The sequence below is a fragment of the Zonotrichia albicollis genome, chromosome 1 (genome assembly GCF_047830755.1).
Source record: "Zonotrichia albicollis isolate bZonAlb1 chromosome 1, bZonAlb1.hap1, whole genome shotgun sequence".
Lineage (NCBI taxonomy): Eukaryota > Metazoa > Chordata > Aves > Passeriformes > Passerellidae > Zonotrichia > Zonotrichia albicollis.
This window is the reverse complement of record NC_133819.1, coordinates 131,967,309-131,985,541: the sequence shown is the minus strand read 5'-3', so window position 1 is coordinate 131,985,541 and position 18,233 is coordinate 131,967,309. Positions and strand designations below refer to the sequence as shown.

Below are 18,233 nucleotides of genomic sequence, written 5' to 3'. Positions count from 1 at the left end.
TTCCTGGATTCAGAAAGTATTTTTTCAGTTTCTATTTCAGATTTAAGATTTTAAGAATTCAAACACAAGATACATTTTGTTGAAAAATCCTTTCAGATGGCTTCATGAGACTCTTCCTTGGACTATTCCTGGATTCAGAAAGTATTTTTTCAGTTTCTACATTCAGCTTTCATTTCTCTGTCCTGAGCATTTCTGCTAATGATGGAGATTTCCTCACGTTTCTCCATAGGCATTCTCTGAAAGCCCCTAGTCTTGCAGATGCCATAGATCCTTGCTGCCATCACAGCCAGGAAGGCTGTCATTCCAAAGCATTCCTTGGCCCAGGGTCTCTTCTGCTCCCTTCCACACAGCCACAGCCTCCCAAAAGAGCTGGGTGCTGTACCTTCACAGGCAGGTTCACAAACGCGCAGCCTCACGGCAACAGTGACATTCAGAAGCTCCTGGTTGCAGTGTGGCTGACAGTATCTCCTTTTCCTCTTCTCTGGAGCTGAAAATAAGAGGCCTTGAGTCAGTTCTGTTTCTACTTCAATGTCATGTCCTTGGCTGTCAGCACTCCTCTGGTGCTAAAATGAGTTCTGGTGCTGAAATGAATGGGATTTATGTTTTTCTTGGAGACAATTCCCAAGGGGGAATTTGAAAAAATAGTAAAACAACTAATAATTTTTCACCAGCCTAGCATGGGTGAGCAAGCTAAATAAATGAAAGTTAATGCAAACATAAATCCTGCAATAGTTATTGATACTGTTTATGGGACAGACCATGCCATCTACTCTAGACTAAACAGGGGAAAAGGCCATTTGCAAGCTTTATCCTACCCTTCACCATTCCATCCAAGTCCCTCAAATGCTCCTGTGGGGTCTGTGAAAGGGAACCAAGGGGAGCAAGCAAAATGCCAGTCCTCTGGCCAGGGACCATCATGGGAACAGAAAACAAACGTCCATGAGCAGAGAAGGTGGAAATCCACTGACACCTGCTCAGCTTGACAGGAAGGGAAGGAAAATGAGGTAGAAGGGTGTTCTTTACCAGAAAGTCTTCTGACTGGCCCGTGCCTATTTCAGTTCTATTCTTGAACTGATCTGTTCTTTTTCCCAGCTGTTTCTTTGACTGTACTCCAGAGTGATCTTGCCCTGAGTTTTCCCCACAGTGGCTATGGAGAGTTCATGGAGAAAAAGGACTTTTTCCCATGCCATAAGCTAAATGCAGTGCAACTCCTCTCCACTGCAAAATCTCTACAGTGTATCAATCAGCATTGCCTCCACAGGCTCTGTGTTGGTGCCACTGTCCTTTCACCCAACAGGATGATGCACACAGTGGTGTTGTGAGGTGGCAGCAGAAGCTGAGAACACCAGCACTTAAGGCAAAAACAAGGTAGTCATACAGATATCAGTGCCAACAACTTAACTCATGGAAAAGGACGTGAAAGCAGGCATGATGAAAATTCTTGCCTAGAACAGTAACTGCTCTTGGGTTTTTTTATAAACTTTTGTTCATTTGTTTATTTTATGAGGCAGTCTGAAAATAATATCCCTGATTAGGGAAATATTTAAAACAAACATAAAACCACACATCCAGCAGATGACCAGCATATAAAGACATTGAAGCACCTGTTTAGATACTGCCCTAGATAGCAATGATCTTAAGCATGTACTTAAATACTTTTTGGATCATACTGAGTAGAGATGCAGAGTTATGTTCAGCCTTGGCAGTGTCTTTAAGTGCTTTCTAATACCTTACCCCGGTAAGCTTTCCCTCGATTTCCTTGTATTTCAGCAATTATCAATAACTTAACATTCAAACCCCCTGATTTTATTATGAACTTCAGGGTTTCATTAGTAAGGTTTGTCTGGACATTGTAGAAGTGAATCTACCTGGGAATAACTGTTAGTTTTTTTGTAATATGCATTATTTTCCTTTTCTTTGAGTTAGATGCCACAAAAACTGGAAAAACACAGAGATTACTACAGACGTTGTGCACATCTGTAAGTGATGATTTGCATATGCTTGCACCATGCTTGTAATGCTCTGAAAATATCTGAAATGCTCTGTAGTATCCTGGTTTATAACATATCCTTCACCACAGTATACACATTGAGAATGCATGCTGAAAACAGGAAACCCGCATGTGGAGGGTAGGTAAAAGAGGATTATAGTATACATGCATTCGACAGAATAGTCCCAGTTTAAGAGTATCATGAGCATCAGGCTTGCATAAACAAATCAGTGTTTAACCCACAGATGTATCTAATGACCAGATGGATTCTGCATGTTTACAACTGGAAAAAACTCTCTGAGCTTTTCTATTGTTTGTTGACTTACACCCTATAATATTAATTTTATTTGTGAAACCAAGTTATTCACTGGGATATTGCAAGTTCTTAAAAGGAAATGGAGTTACTTAATGTATGCCACAGGAGAAGATGTATGGGTCTGTTCTCTGCTGCCTTGGAGTTTTCATGTCCTAGGTAAGTTACGAGGCATGCGACCAAATGTACAACTGCATTTCTTAAACCAATTTATGGCTTTTATACAATAATTCTTTTAGATTTCCCCCCTAGAAGTTGGCTCAGAGATTGCAAACTTCATGATCCTTTCGGCCTGAGGCAGCTGCAGAACTTCATGGGAGCCTGAACCCCCCCTTTAACTCAGCAGTGTAGTCTACAAACCCATGGCCGTGCAGCCGGCAGGCAGCCCTGAAGCCCTGCCGACCTTCACCTGCAGGTGTCCTTTGACACGTCTGCCAAGAGAGGTAAAATGCCACCACCAGAGAGTAAGCAGAGCCTGTCAGCCTGGGGACCCTCTGCAGTCCCGAAGCTCGGCTATGGGGGCGAGGTACGGAGCACACCCTCGTGTGCGATGGGTGTCTGTGCCTCCGCAGCGCGGCCCTGCTCAGTGTTTCTGTGCTGACGGCAGGAAAGACTTTAGCCAAAGGTTGCTTAAACCAAACTATAGCAAGGTACGGCATGTTGTATTTCTTTCTGTCTTGACATCTACTCACTTCAGACAGCACAAAAACCTCTCATTGCTGATGGCGGGGGAAGGAACATTTTAGGTTAGAAAAGTCATTTTATCGAGGGCTCGGGGCCCGCCGTCGGGGCAAGGCTGCAGCACGGCAGCTGGCGGCGTCCCCTCGGTCCCCGCGGCGCTGGCGGCCTCCGCGCCGTCCGCACCGCGCTATTGCACCGCGCCAGTGGCTGCGGCACAGCGCGCAAGTTCCGCGGGATGAGCGGCCGTCACGGCGGGCACACGGCAAGGGCGGACTGGGCCAAAGGCGGTTTGACGCTTCTCCGGTGCCTGACACCGTGAGCCCCGCGGTGTCCGACGTGAAGCCAGGAGATTCGGGAGCGGGGGGCCGGAGCTCGGCAGTGGCCGGAGAACAAAAGCCCCCCGGGACTCTGTGCTCCCCAGAGAGGGGAAGACGGGGAGGAGGCGCCCGTCGAGCTGGCCGCGATGGTGATGCACGTCGGGGTGGAGAGCCGCGGTGCCGCGGGGAGGCGGCTGGGCCCGCTGCCCCCAGGGGCAGCCCTGCGGCCGGGACCGCGGGCAGGCGCCGAGGGCGAGCGGGCGGCCGGGCTGGGGCGGCCGGGGAAGACGCGGGCGGTATCCAGCCCGCTGAGGTCGTTGCGTGCTTAATTACTTTCTCTTCCATGGAAATTAATCGCGGCGGTATTCTATGGGGATCTGAGTCCGAGAAGGAAAAAGGGGACGCCGAGCGGGAGTTGCAGCGGCGGTGTCCCCCGAAGCCTGCCAAGCGCCGCGTCCCCGGCCGCCTACGCCTGTTTGTCAAATCTTGGCATTTCCTGACTAGTTCATTAAAAACAAAACAGAATATCCCACCCAATAAATCGGAGCGAAGCCGGTGATGATTTAGTCACCAAGAAACACCAGCGGAATCCGATGACAGATAGACGGGCGGTCACTGTTTTCCTTAAAAAAATAATTAAGTCCTCGGTGTGTAGCCGAGTGGTTCGCCGCATCTGCCTGTCTGTAGGCCGGCGGTAGCCCATGGCTAGGCTCGGTCCGCGGCCGCCCTCGCTGCCCAGCGACAGCTCTGCCCTGCGCGCTCCGGCAGCGCTCCCTGAGCCAGAGGCCGTCGGGGGCCCTCGGGTCTCTTCCAAAGCAGGATGCGGCGGCTCCCTGCACTGAGGGCTGTGCTCTCGACCCCTTCCCTTGGCATAGCCGCTTGTCATGAGCCGGAGCCGTCCCGAGTACCCGCTGACCCCTCTCCCTCCCGCGCCGGCTGCGGGCGCACCCCTGACCCCCTCTGAAGACTCTGCCCCATTCATTTTCGCGGGGATGAGTTCCCAGCGACCGCGGCCGCCACTGCCGATAGCGCTCCGTGCGCGCATCCCGCACCGCGGCCGCGCGCGGTGCCCCGCGGGAGGTCCCGACAAGCGCAGCTGCGGGGCCTCGCTACCGTCTCCCGGACGCATTTCTGTGCTCAGAAAGGGGCGAATGGTCAAGGTTTCCCCAAGCTTCACGGCCGCGGAGGAACTGCTTTAATCTCTTCCTCGCAGCAAGAACAAACACTGCCTATCACCCTGCTCCCCTGGACGGAATCCAGCGCTCCAGATCAATTTTTTTTGGGGAGGGGGGCCGGTGGTGTGGGAAGAGAGAGCGGGTAGAGGCTGAGATAACCGCGGCGACGTCTGCACCGGCGGGAAGCGCAGATGGGAAAGGGAGGTGCGAGGTGAGCGCTCGGATCCCCTCGGATAGCGGTGCGGCCTCCGCGCTCCTCGGGGCCCCGCGGCCACCGTCTCTCGGGCGGTGCGGGGAGAGCCCCGCTCTGGGTCCGCCGGGACCCCGTCCCAATGTGCTGCGGCCGACGGGACACCCACGGCGGGGCCAGGGCCGGGCCGGGCCGGGCGGAGCGCAGGGCGCCGAGCTGACCTCCAGGCGGCGCTGCAGCACCGCGGGCCGCCGCCGCCGCCGGGCACGGAGCGTCCCCGGGCGCGCCCCCGCACCGCCCGGCCGTGCCCGCGCCCGCGCAACGCGGGGAAAGTGCCTTGGGTACGGGAGGCGCTCGCCCCAGATGGATGCGGAAAGGTGACAGGGGAGTGCTGGGCTCCTGCGGGACCCGGCGGCTCGTGCCCCGGCTAGTGCCACCGCGGCTCGACGGGTGCAGTTGCCGTGAAGCCCCCCGGCGTCCGAAGGACCACGGGCTCCGCCTGGTGCGGAGCTGACGCGGCATTAGCGGTGGGCCTCGCCGGCGGATCTTGCCGCGCACCTGCCGGCCGGGCCGGGCGGAGTCGCGCCGGGGTCACAGGGTGCTCCCGGCCAGCGCAGACGTGCGCGGTGGTCGGAGAGCGCGGCGTAGCCAAAAAGGTACCACGAGCGGCCGGGGAGCGAACAGCCCGGGCAGTGATGTCTCACCGCACCGTCTGCCTCCCGTGTCCCCTCCGCTTTGGGGAATTTTCGTTGCCTGGTCGGCTTGTGATTTGAGGAGGTCGTTGTTGTTTGGGGATTTTTTTAGATTCTGGTTTTGATTTTGAGTTGGTTGTTAAATATTTTTTTTTTGTCCACAAGTGCGTCTTATTTCTACTTGATGTAAAGCGCAAGAAATTATGGTTCTCCTGAAACAATTTCCCTTTGATCCTTGAGTCCGGGGCTGTTGCTCTTGGTATCCAGAAGCCAGCAGTGCGGGGAAGAAATTGCGACTCTAAAGACCCCTTTTAACTTCGTTCTTGAAGCAGCCGGCCTCTTTCGAGAAAGCAAAACGAGGGGATGCGGGTCCTGCCCCCGCGTCCTGCCGGAATCCCCCAGCCCAGCCGCAGCCGACGAGCCCTTGCCCTGTGCGGGCTCCCCGAGGCGGCCCGTACCCGCCTCATACCCCGACCGAGGAAATCAGTCCTTCTCCGCGAATTGTGAACGTCCGTATCCTCACTGGCCGGGAGAAGAAATACTATTTATTTAGGCTGTCTGGATTTAAAACATAGCATTTTCGAAACAGGGATTTCTGAAAATAAACGAAAAATAGCCCCGGCGCCCGGCGGCAGCCGCGAGCTGCAACGTGCGCCATCCTCGGCTGCGCTGCCCTGTGAGGGGACACGGCCAAAACTTCCTCTGCCCACTCTTATTCCCCTCTTTGATTAGTTTTTTCTTACTGGACACTAAAAGGAAAAAAAAAATCCCGATGTAGCCATAATTTATATCCTCTTCTCTACCTCAGGCTTGAATTAACCTGCATAGACCTTACCTTTGAAAATTTTTCAAAGCTGTCCTTTAAGTGCCATTTCCCCCGACATATTTTTGTCCTTTTCCAATTCTTGTTCCAATTTCCAGTCCAGATTATACGATTAATTCCCCATACATGTGATTGAAATAACGCACATAACAAGATAATATTGCAGATAAAAATGTAACCCAAAGCCGACATGTGCAATCAGCCGCATTGCAACTGTCGACGAATGTGAATAGGGCTCCCTAATCGAGACATTTGAAGAGGGTTAGGGAGGCCCCATTTAGCAGTAAATTCCGCGGTAATAAATCGAAACTGCTTTCGAAACTGTGTGTCTGTTCCAGGTAGGGATTGTGTGCTTAGTCACTGAGCATGGGGATGCCTCCGCAGAGCTTCTCTTCCCGAATCTGCCCTTAAGCGACTCAGTCGCAGTGAAAGGGCAGCGCCGAAACGCTGACGGTCCATAGGGCGACCCGACATGACGGCCACAAGCCCACTTGGGACTTGAACACTATCTGCACCCACTCTTGGCCACATAGGCACCCACAAAATCCCACACTCTAGGTTTGGGGGTGTTATTTTAGATATTTAAGCCAGTCGGGCCACCTATGTCACTCCAGCTGGGGCACGACGGGCGCCCGAGATGGGCGGCGAGACGCAAGGAGCGCGCAAATACCCGCGGCCGGCAGTGGGACGGGGGGCGTCGAGCTGTTCTCGGAGGGAAAAGTCACCTTAGGTGACGCGGGGGGAGCGGGGGGCGTCCTGCCACTTTAAAGCCCAGTTGCTACCCAAACACAAGTAAACAGTGGGGCCGGCGGGGCGGGCCGGGGCCGGGGCCGCGGCCGGGGGCGGTCCCGTCCCGTCCCGTCGGGGCGGAGCGGCGCGGCCCCGAGCGCGGGGCTGTGCTCGCCGCGGGGTGGGCCGGCGGCGGCGGCGGGCGGGCGGGGACAGCGCTCCACGCCAGTCACCGCTGAAATGTGATGGACCGGGCAGGGGGCGGCTCAGACTCGCGCCGAGCCTCGCCGGGGTCGAAGGCGGGAGGCTGCGGGCGGGAGGCGGCGGTCTATGCCGGGGCCCCGGGACCGTCGCGGCCAGAGCTCCCAGCCGCCGCCCAGCCCTCCGCAACATGCCGGTCGCCGCCGGGCCCCGGCCCCGCTGAGCGCCCCTGCTGTGGATCTAATGTCTCCGTGAAGGTGCCGCGGCCGCCGCTTCAGCTTTGCCCCCGGAGGAGCAGCAGGCTGCGGTAGGTGAGTGGCTCCGGGACCCGCCCTGCCCGCTGCCGTCGGCGGGTGCGGGGCGGCCGCCCCGGGAGCGGAGCGTGCGCTCAGCCGGGAGCGCGGGGCCGCCGGCTTTACTTTCAGTTCGCAGCTCCGCGGCGGCTTGGGGTGCGGGTGTCCCCCTCTCCATGCTGCGGGCCCGTTGGTGCGAGGCCAGGCGACGGCAGCCTCCCGGGATGCGCTCTCGATGTCCTCCACGCCAAACTCCTGGCAGGGAGCAGTGCATGGACTGCGAGCCAAGCCGCGGCTCTCACTGGGGAAGCCTCGGCCGGGGGAAACACCTGGCTGCGCGGGCAGCGGCGGCCGCGGCTTCGGGTGAGGCCGTCGGGGAGCGGAAGCGACCCGGTGCCCACCCTATTCCTGGGTAGGACGGCAGAGCCTTCGGGGCACGGTCCCGGCCCCGCCGCGGGAGAACGGGGAGCGCGGGCAGGACCAGCAGGTCGGCGGCAGGTAGAGAGGGCTGTCCTGGCACCGGGCGTAATTTAATGAAGCTCTCTGAATGGAAAGGGAAAAGGAAGTGCCAAGGTTTAAGTAACATCCGTTTTTGGTTGACTTTCAACCCCTCCGCCCCAACACACCTTAATATAAATGGCCTTAAAAATCACGTTCGAAGGCGCTTTCTATTCTTTTTTGATACGTTTTACTAAAGTTACTTCCAAATACAAATAGTAGCATATGTACCGCCATTCAGACAGAAGTGTGGTTTTAGAAGTTTTTACCTTAAAATGAGGATTTCGTGTTCAGAATAGTTTTCTCAGGGTTGGTTCTTGGACACCAAAATGAGCGTGGTGCAATGGCACCCCCATACACAGCCACCAAACGCGGCTGTAACAGAGGGAGCTCTGCCCTACAGGAACACTGCTCCTACCTCGGTCATAGCTCCCAACCGGTGGCTCCGAAACCCAGCCTCAAACAACCGGGATGGAGCCGCCGGAGCAGCCAACGAAAAGCGATTGAATTGCTTCTGTTTCGGTTGCTCATGGAAAGCGAATAGGAACTCACACTACGACATCTTTAAAAATAAGTCTCTATATATAACCACCCCCCCAACAATAAAACGAAAAGATGGCCATATATAATAGTATCGATAACTGTCCCCGGTGTCGATACAATCACAAACGAGGAAAACTGGGCAGCGGCGGAGGAAGCTCCGGAGAGCCACGACTCGAGGCAAACGAAAACAGGAGTAGGCAGCACTGCACTTCACACCCGACCTCCTTGCCACATTTTTTTTTTCCGCAGTCGGCCAATTGTGCTGTGCAGCAAACGTGGAGGGAAAGGTATTTTAGGAAAAAAATCGAAAAGTTTCTTCGCAGGCGGAGTGCGCGCGGTGGCAGCGGAACGGCAGGAGCCGGGCGGCAGCGGCCCGGGAGGCAGGGACACTGCTCACGGAGCGCGGCTCTGCGCTCGGAGAGTTTCCTTAATTTTTGTTGTTGTTTGGAAGGGGTAGGTTAGCGTTTTTGCGGGGGGAGGTTCTCTTGTTTATTTTGGAAAGTGCGCGTGACCAGACCCTCCACACAAATCCCTTGAGGTGCTGGGTCACCCTCGGCCCTACCTCTTGTTTACAGGCCCGGAGAGACCCCGGCGTTTGCTTTGGCCGCTTTCTTGGGTCGCGGCAGCCTCTCGGCTGCTGGAAGTGAACCCTCAACGAAAGCAAAAAAAAAAAGGAAACGGCAGGGGCTTGCCCCCCGCGCCAATGTACCCCTGCCCTGCGGGGAGGGGGGGGGGGAGGGAGCGTCGCCCCGCGTCCGCCGAAGGGAGCCCCTTGCGATGGGAGCAGCGGGCCCGGCGGTTTCGGTTGAATGGGCTGAGTGAAACCCTCTGACAGTCACACATCGCTCATTAGCTCACGGCCCCGCCGCTCCGGCGAAGCTCCCGGCCGAGGGACGCCCGAGGGGGTGCGGGGAGCTCGGCCGCACGGCTCCGTCCCCCGGGGCTGCTCTGGCCCTTCTCGGCCCCGCGGCGCGGAGGGAGCGATTGCGGGGCAGCGCCGGGCCGGGCGGCCATCGGCGGGCCGGGGAGGCCTCCGGGCCGGCCGCTCTTCTCGCCGCCGCTGGGATGGCTGCTGCGCGGGGGGCTGGGGAGGAGGTGTGCGTGCGGGGTAGGGGCTCCTTTTCTCTCCTTCGGTTATCTTGATAAATGAGTTGTTGTTGAAGGAAGAAAAATAAGCAACGGAGCTAGGACGAACGCGGGGTTTATTCCCCCCCGCTCCGCCCCCCGGGGCCTGACTCGGCTCTCCGTGAACACCCTGTTCTATCCCGGGGAGGCCCCAGCCAGGAGGGGTCGGGGTCGGGGCCTCTGCGCCCGCAGGAGGCCGGGCGGAGGGTGGCAGCGACGCCGGGGGCCAGGTCGGAGCGGGGGCCAGGAGGGAGGCGGCTCCGCGGTCCCCGCCGTGGGCGCTGCGGGGGAAGGTGGCTGGGCGACCGAAAGCGGAAAGGCTTCGTCCCCGGCAGCGTCTCCGTTCCGTCTGTATTTTCACACGATTCGTTTAATTTGAATTTGTGGCGCCCTCGGTTGGGTCGGTGCTGGGTTTTCTCCTTTTTGTTTTAATTTGGGGTGGTTGTTTTGGGAAAGCTGTTTTTATTTATTTATTTCCTACGCTGTAGCTTCACCGGTCGAAGGGATCGCGCCGTGGGTAGGTGTTGGCCACCGGTCCCGGCGGAGGACGGGAGCCTGTGCCGCGGCGGGGCATTGGGGCCGCGGAAAGGCAGCGCACCGGAGCCGTGCCTGGCCCTCCCTGGCTCCGCTGCTGCGCTCGCCTCGGCTAAGGAGCACCACGCTGCTCTCGGTAAAAGTGTCTCTCTCCTCCTTTCTCCTTCTTTCTTCCTAGGATTTTCTCCCGGTCTCGGAAGCCCAACAGACACACCAGCTGCTCCGCCGGCTCGCACCCACCTCGGGAAGATGGGAAGCAAGGCTCTGCCAGCCCCCATCCCGCTGCACCCGTCCCTGCAACTCACTAACTACTCCTTCCTCCAGGCTGTGAACACCTTCCCCGCAGCTGTGGACCAGTTGCAAGGTCTGTACGGACTCAGCGCCGTGCAAACCATGCACATGAACCACTGGACATTGGGCTACCCCAATGTGCATGAAATCACCCGCTCTACCATCACGGAGATGGCGGCGCAGGGCCTGGTGGACTCCCGCTTCCCTTTCCCCGCGCTCCCCTTTGCCACGCACCTCTTCCACCCCAAGCAAGGGGCCATCGCCCACGTCCTCCCAGCATTGCACAAGGACAGGCCCCGCTTTGACTTTGCCAACCTGGCCGTGGCCGCCACGCAGGAGGATCCCCCCAAGGTGGGGGAGCTCGCCAAGCTGAGTCCCGGACTGGCCTCGCCCCTGTCGGGCATCAGCAAGCTGTCCCCGGACAGGAAGCCTTCCCGCGGCCGCCTGCCCTCCAAGACGAAAAAGGAGTTCATTTGCAAGTTCTGCGGCAGGCACTTCACCAAGTCCTATAACCTCCTCATCCACGAGCGAACCCACACGGACGAGCGGCCTTACACCTGCGACATCTGCCACAAGGCTTTCCGGAGGCAGGACCACCTGCGGGACCACCGGTGAGGGACCACCACGACCGGGGTCGGGCCGTGGGCAGTCGGGGTGGGGTGAGCCGCTCGAGGGGAATGAGATTCAGCGGCTCCAGGAGCCACGGAAACAGCACAGGAAAAGCCCGCGGCTCAGATTCGGAGGCCACGGAGGAACCAGGGCAACCGAAACCTGCGCTTTGTGTGGGAAGGGCACCCGCCTGAGGGAGAGCTAGAGGGGTTCACAGCCGGAGATTAAGATCCCGGGGCTTTTGTGCTTCTGAGCCATGACCCTGGGGGGTGCAGGAACAGGACGGATCGCAGGTGGGCGCTTCCCTGCTGATCCCTCACCCAGCTCCGCACGCTGCGGCCCGTGCTGAGAGACGCCCGCGGCCGCAGAGCTTAGAGTCCTCTCCGCCTTCGGAGAAGAGCGGCTCGGGTCCGGCCAGCAGCCCAGATGCTGTCCCGGTCTGGCACCAGAGAGTGCAGTCACGCTTCGATACGAATTATTGCAAATGTTTTGAACGGGCCAAGAAGTTTAACCATACACAGAATAGTAATGGGGAAAGGAAGGAAGAGGAGGGTGAGGGCGTCTGGGAGAGGGGGTCGAGTTTGGGGAAGCGGGGTCTGGGGTCGCGGGGCCCACGCGCCTCCGGCAGCGCTGCTCACCCACGGGTTGCCTTCCAGGTACATCCATTCCAAAGAGAAACCCTTCAAGTGCCAGGAGTGCGGGAAGGGCTTCTGCCAGTCCAGGACCCTGGCGGTCCACAAAACCCTACACATGCAGGTGAGCCCGCCCTTGCCAGGCCTCTCAACGCGTGTGCCGCCGGCGCTGTTCCGGCCCGGCCCGGCCCGGCTCGGCTCGGCTTGGCTCGCCGCGGGGCAGGGGCGGTGGCCACTGGGGGAACAGGACTCTGGTGCGGAGGGGAGCGAGGGGGGGCCGGCACTGGACGGCTCCGTGGGTCCGCGGGGGAACAGCGGCCCGTGATTACCTCCGCGGCCGCGGGAGACCCGCGGATAAACGGCGCCCTTGGGAGACGGGCTTAAGGACAGCGGGGACGCGGTTGGCAGCGGAGAGTGAGCCCCGTGTTCGGGTTTGTCCGCGCCGCTGCTCCGAGGCGTTTTTCGTTGAGGGCTGCAGCCCTGCCCTGGCGGCGGCGGCGGGCGCGGGATGCGGAGCGGTGCGGTGCGGAGGAACCGCCGTGGCAGCCGGGCGGGCAGAGGGTGTCCCGGAGCGGGAGGGGGCGCGGAGGCTGTTTTCCGTGTGCCCCAGGGGCGCGGAACATCACTACTCGAGAACTATAAAATAAGGCTTTTGGGGCAGGATAGGGAGAGGTGGGCGGCCGCCCGGCCGCACGGGGCTCCTCTCGTTCGTGTCCTCCCCCGATATCTCAAGTTGTGCGTTGCGGTGAGAAAAAGTGCAGTAATACGTTAAACAAGGTGGTTTGTGAAGGATTAATCCTTTGCTTGCTTCAAATCTGAACAGGAATCTCCACACAAATGCCCCACATGTGGAAGAACCTTTAATCAAAGAAGTAACCTGAAAACTCACCTTCTTACCCATACAGACATCAAGCCCTACAACTGTGAGCAGTGCGGCAAAGTGTTCAGGCGAAACTGTGATCTACGGCGGCACAGTCTAACTCACACCCCGCGGCAGGACTTCTAGAGCAGCCAGGGACCCGCGCCCGCTCCGGCAGCTCCAACTTGCCCACTTTACTCAAGGAGTGTATTGTAGGAACTCACAGACGCGCACACACACACGCACACACACACACGGAGACACGCACGCAGACTCGGGGCCAGGCTTTCCTACCACATGTCTGCGAAACTCGTTTAGAGAGTGCGGACTGCAGGATCGGGCCCCTCTCCAACCCAGACCCAAGCATAAAGCTCATCTTGTAGATAATCGCGGCTCATTTTAGAGCTCTGTACAGAACGTGTTTTTTTCTTTGTTTGTTTGTTTGTTTTGTATCGTGTCAGATGCACATCGATAACAAATCATTGAGGCAAAGTATCTCTTTAAAAAGTTATTTCAAAATAAATCTTTTTTTTTTTTTCCAAATACCTCCTGCCTTCTTGTATTATTCTCTGAGCATTTGGGCTTTTTTTTTCCTGCTGTGTCAATGCAATGGCAAAGCATATTGAATAAATTTCCTAGCCGGGTAATTGTACTGTCACAACAATTTTGGTGATCGCTTTTGTTTGGTCTGTTCCACTGTCGCTGTTGTGTTATCTATTGTTAAGTAAAATGAAAGTGCCTTATTTGAGAGTTTATAGCTCTATTACTTAATAGTATGAATGTCTAAATATTAACTTCTGTACCTTTTTTTCTAATTTTCCCGAACGATTTTTTTTTAAAGAAGGAAAACAGAGAAATATTTGCAAATAAACAAATCTTAGGAAATAATGCATAGAGCCGTTCTTACGCCAAAGCGGCTTATTAGTAACTTATTTGCAATCAGGCCGTATATTGTAATAGTTATCCCTCTCGCAGGGATTGCAGCAGGCAGCCTCCTGCCTGTAGACTTTGGACACGGGCAATTCACCCGCCTAGACAGGGACTTTATCCTGCAGAAGACGATTCTTTCCCGGCAGCTCTGGAAGCAAACAGCGAGGCGTCAATTCCGCCCGCCCTCCGCCCTGGGCTCATCCGCGGGCCGTGGCAGAGCTGCGGCGCTGGGAGCAGGGATCCCCCCACACCGTCCCCCTCCTCCATCTGCAATGCCGAGCGCAATTCACTCCTAGGGGGTTGGACGGAGAGGGATTGTTCCCCCGTTCCCCCCCTCGGGAGACCCTTACCCCACCGTGGGGCCCCAGGCGCTCCTGCCGGGGTGGCTTTGGGCGATCCCGCATGTCCACCCCATGGGCAGCACGCTCAGCGCCTGCACCGGGTCTGCAGCCGGCAGCATGGTGGCACTGCACAACGGGCTCTCCTCCCTTGCCATCCTTGCAAGCCCCTCACCGGTGCCTGTGCACTCTTCTGGAAGGGTGTAGTGACAATACTGAGGCATTTTATATATTGCAGGGCAACTTGGATGTGTATCCTCTCATTACCATCCCACTGCTCTTGTCACTCCTGGCACCCTCTCCACAGTGTCTTGAGTAGTTTGGGGCCCCATAAATTGCTCTTTCTCAGTCTGGGGACAACCATCCTTCCCTACTCCTCTGCCAAATGAAGGACCAGGTTAGGATGGCAGGGAGAAATCTTTTCCCCAGGCCCAGGGAGCCCTGTCCTAGGAGAGAGCAATCTCCTTGCACCCAGTTCAGCAGAGAGGGCTTCACTCTTGGGCTCCATCTAGCAGGGTACCAGAACTCCAGATGGTCCAGCCGTGGGAAGGATCACAGATCCTAGCATGCCCAAAAGCAGCAGGCGCTGACGGAGCTTGTGTGGCTGCACTGTCACCATCCCTGATCCTCGCTGGTCCTTCGGCAGGGAGCACTGCCTGGACACTGTTAATCAGTAGCAAGTCAAACCCAGCAGTGCCTGGGCTGGAGTCAGACTATCGGTGCAGAAAGCTCTGCATTACTGCCAGCACTGCCTCCACAGAAGGTTACCACAGGGCAGGGATCATGAGCCAGCCCTGCTCTGCCCCAGACCAGGCAGCCAGGTGAACTTCCACCAGTACAGTAGATCTGAGAGTGCCAAACTCAAAATTTCTTATGGTCAAGGCCTATGTCTCCATCTGCTCCTGTCCAGGAAGATGGGGAAGGAAAGAATGTTTCTGCAGCCAGAAATACTCATCTGCTGGCTGAAGAGCAGCCTCCCTAGTCAAAGTTTATGTCAGTGCCATTTGGTCTCTTCCTCTTCACCGCCTGTGAACTTGCACCCCTTCTTTGCTGGGGTGCTGCACCCCTAGAAATATCTTTTCTCACACCCTCCCTGCTGTGTTGGCAGCCCTTGTTCTCCCTCTTCAAAACACTTCTCTCTCCACACTGCTCCTCTCCAAACCTCTCTTCATGGGCATCTTTTACTCCCTCTTCATGGGCATTTTCCCAATATCTGATGTCTCCCCGTCTGACTGATTCTTCTACTCTCAGTGCATTCCTGTTCTCTCAGTAGGTTATTTCCTCTAAGTTTCTCTCTCCTTATTGTTCTCTGAGTTCCTGTCCCCAGGCCGTTTTACGTCCCCAAGTACGCAGAGCAAGGCTGGGATAACTCTGTTTGAGTAAACACTCCTGTCAGGATACATATGGGCTTAGTCCGCTCCTCATAGGCCAAGTTCTGTGTGAAGTTTGTTTGGAAAGAACTTAATCAGATGAGCAATATCAAAGGACAAAATTAAAATGATTGTATATAGCTAAGGTTTTATTTAATTGTTTGAGGTTGCTTGTTTAATAATCTTCCCCCTGAGCAGACACAGACCGTAAATTTTTCTTCCCAAGATTTCTAAAGTTCAGCAGCCAGAAAAAAACGCAAATTATTGAAGCAGGTCAGTGACAAACATCTCTAGCTGTTGGTCCATGAACTGTTATTTTATCTTTAAAGCAGTAGCTATCATGTTAAAATGCCAGAGAATGATCTTGTGTTTCTCTTTACTATCAATTCACTTGCCTATAGCACTGCCACACCCCATTCACTTTTTAAAAATTCATCCCTCGCTGGAAAATTTCAGAGGCAGCTATAAAGAACATGTTAAAATACACATATGGTTTGTTGATTTTAGACCTGTTGGGAACAGAAACAAGCTCTGTAAAGCTACTTTTTGGGCAGGGCTAGGGATTTTATAGCCATAAAGTTCCATCCTGACTTTCACAATGCAAACACTAAATACAGCAATATCCCTGTGACTGCCGTTTGTGCCTTTGTGAAGTACCCTCCTTCCCTCTGGAAGTTCTCTGCTCAGTCACAGAACACAGCAGACAGTCCCATGCTTCTGCAGTTTCCCAGAGCTTCCCAAACCACCTGCCTCCTGCTGCTCTGTGTTACTCTCTCTCATTGCCCCTTCTTTTTTGGCACTGCTTATTTTTTGCCTGCACTGGCATGGGCTGATTCTGCATCTTTTGCTGTGTTAGAGGCAGCAGCTGCACTGCTGTAGCAGGAAAAATAAATAGCTGTGCTACATACCAGGAAGAAAAGACCAACAGATAATAAGAATGTCACAATAATCTACATTTTTTAGGGGCAAATTATAGCCCTTTAAGTTGCATCTGAAAACTGAGCTCTTTGCATATCAGTTGCTGAAACAGACACTGTCCACAGCTGATGGCAGAGCAGCTCAGCCCAGCTAATTGTGCATAAAGCTTTTCTATGTGGCAAATATTACTTAGCAATGGCATGTCATGCTATTCCAGCCAGCACAGACTGTATCTGATGCAGTGTATATCTGCTGGCAAAGCCCAGCTTTATACCAGTACCAGATCTAAGTGTCAAACACTGAGCAGCAGCCCAGGAATGTGGCATGGCCATGTCTGCCTGGGTCTAGGGGCTGGTTCCTAGAGTCCCTTAGAGTAAAACATGTGAAAAACAACTATTCAACTCCTCTCTGCCTTCTCTCCCTTTCCTTTTCCCTCTTCCTTCTTCCTTCTCACCACTCTACTTTTGGATGTTTGCTTCAGGAGTTGCTTCTCTTACCCCAGACATCCTGTACTACACCCTGTCTCTTGCCTAGTCTCACCTCCATCTCTTTCCCTCCTTTTTCTCTCCTGTTTCTTTTTTGCTTTCCCATGTCTCGTCCCACATTTCAATCTCTTTTCCAGAGCAACTTCTTATACTTAGACTTTTTGGATCCCTCTTTTGAACCACTCCAACTTCTACTTGTTTTCTCATTCTGTCCTTCAGCCACCAGCCCATATGAGCTCCTCTCTCTTCCCTGACCCAGAGGTCGTGTCCCTTGTGTGGTACTTTTCACACACTGCTGGTCCTTCCTTGCTGATCCCATTAATTGATGCAATGTCCACACCACACTCAGGAGGCATCAGAACAGGTGCCACAGATGTACTTGGACCATTTCAAGCATGCTGGCTCTGACTCAAAGCCAGCAGCACAGTCCCAGGAGGACCAGGGTTGGTGGCACATGCAGCTGGTGGCAGCCTGGGCTGCTCAGGATGGAAGCACTGTTGTCAGCTGCACTGCAGCCCCAAAACTACGTGGCCTCATGAAGATCAGTGATTTCAGGTGCAGTGCTCCAGCCCCAGAATGTCAGGACTGAGTTTGCAGTTAGTCAGCTAAGCTGCACTAGTGGCTCAGAGCCTCTAATCACTCCATGCTCCTAATACTGTAACTGCAGTTAGTCTTCTATACGTAAGTGTAGAACAGTGACTGGATTTATCAAACTGTATTACACAAGGGTTTAGGCATTTGTTCCTTTATTTTAAAATTGTACTGGGTTTATAGCTTGTACTTCCCTCCTCATGGCACATTTCTTCCTTCCTGCTTATGTAAACTTGTAATAGTTAATTTTCCAACTTATGACAGTGCAGTTATTATGAAAATAGGGTAGCTACCAGACAAAAAGTTATTTTCATTGAAATGATTAAAAATAGTTATTTACATTCAAAAGAAAGGCATCATGTCTGTATAGAACATTGATTTCTTCTATTTTCAAAAATCCAGGTGCAGATGTTTATGAAACTTTTTACTAGAAGCTCCTAGTTTATCAAATGAAATGAAAAAATATCTACACTGAAAACAGTAAGCATCTTTCCTAGATCTGCAGAATTGAGGCAAAGGAAGTGTAAGCTACTTCCCCTTCTTAGAGCCCCCCTTGCAAGCCTGAGCACCCTCTCCCAAGTGCAACTTTCAAACACTACTTGGGACTTCATGATGAGTGGAGGAGGACCCAAAAGCATTGGCTGGGACCCAAAAGCAGTGGCCTTGCACCTCCATCCACACACAGTCAAGCTGGAGTGATGCATGGTCACCTTTACCTGGGGAAGTTTCTTCCTCTGCCAGCACTGGGGCAGAACTTTGCAGTACAGATTGACCAAAAAAGTGTAATCTGAAGTTTACAGATACAGAAAATACCAAGCTCCACCTGAAATCAGGGGTGCGTGTAGAGGGCCTCCTTGGCCTGGCTGTATCACTGGGGAGAGCCCACTGGCTGTGTCTCCAGCCCACGGGCAGGCAGGGGACAGCAGCAGGGGGACAGCAAGCAGGGGGACAGGCAGCAAGGGGACATGGTTCCAGTGGAGACCCTGCATGCTGTGCTGGGAGATGCAGCTGCCCCAGGGGATGGACAGATGTCTCTTCTCAGACCTGGCAATGCTGGCTGAAGGGGGCATCTCTCCTGGCTGCAGGCTACCACCAGCCCCAGCAGC

The 18,233-nt window shown here is 55.0% G+C and overlaps 1 protein-coding gene across 4 annotated transcripts; it reads left to right on the top strand.

Annotated features, from left to right (window-relative positions):
- The first annotated feature begins 7,101 nt into the window (after positions 1 to 7,101).
- Positions 7,102 to 13,309, top strand: OSR2 (odd-skipped related transciption factor 2). 4 transcript variants are annotated; one of them, XM_074554483.1, is made up of 4 exons: positions 7,102 to 7,418; positions 10,283 to 11,006; positions 11,661 to 11,760; positions 12,460 to 13,309. In XM_074554483.1, the coding sequence occupies exons 2-4, from the start codon at positions 10,354 to 10,356 to the stop codon at positions 12,640 to 12,642; spliced, it is 936 nt and encodes a 311-aa protein (XP_074410584.1). In that variant the 5' UTR covers positions 7,102 to 7,418; positions 10,283 to 10,353; the 3' UTR covers positions 12,643 to 13,309. The 4 variants fall into 4 exon arrangements, with proteins under 4 accessions (XP_074410584.1, XP_074410571.1, XP_074410594.1 ...); XM_074554470.1 differs by having other exon boundaries at positions 7,102 to 7,422; XM_074554493.1 differs by having other exon boundaries at positions 7,102 to 7,422; positions 12,542 to 13,308.
- The last annotated feature ends 4,924 nt before the right edge of the window (positions 13,310 to 18,233 follow it).

Excerpts from the sequence above, each read along its gene's own strand:
- OSR2 (XM_074554483.1), top strand. The coding sequence starts at position 10,354 with ATGGGAAGCAAGGCTCTGCCAGCCCCCATCCCGCTGCACCCGTCCCTG. Across the intron at positions 11,007-11,660 it reads GACCACCTGCGGGACCACCG|GTACATCCATTCCAAAGAGA; the intron begins GTGAGGGACCAC and ends GTTGCCTTCCAG. Across the intron at positions 11,761-12,459 it reads ACAAAACCCTACACATGCAG|GAATCTCCACACAAATGCCC; the intron begins GTGAGCCCGCCC and ends AAATCTGAACAG.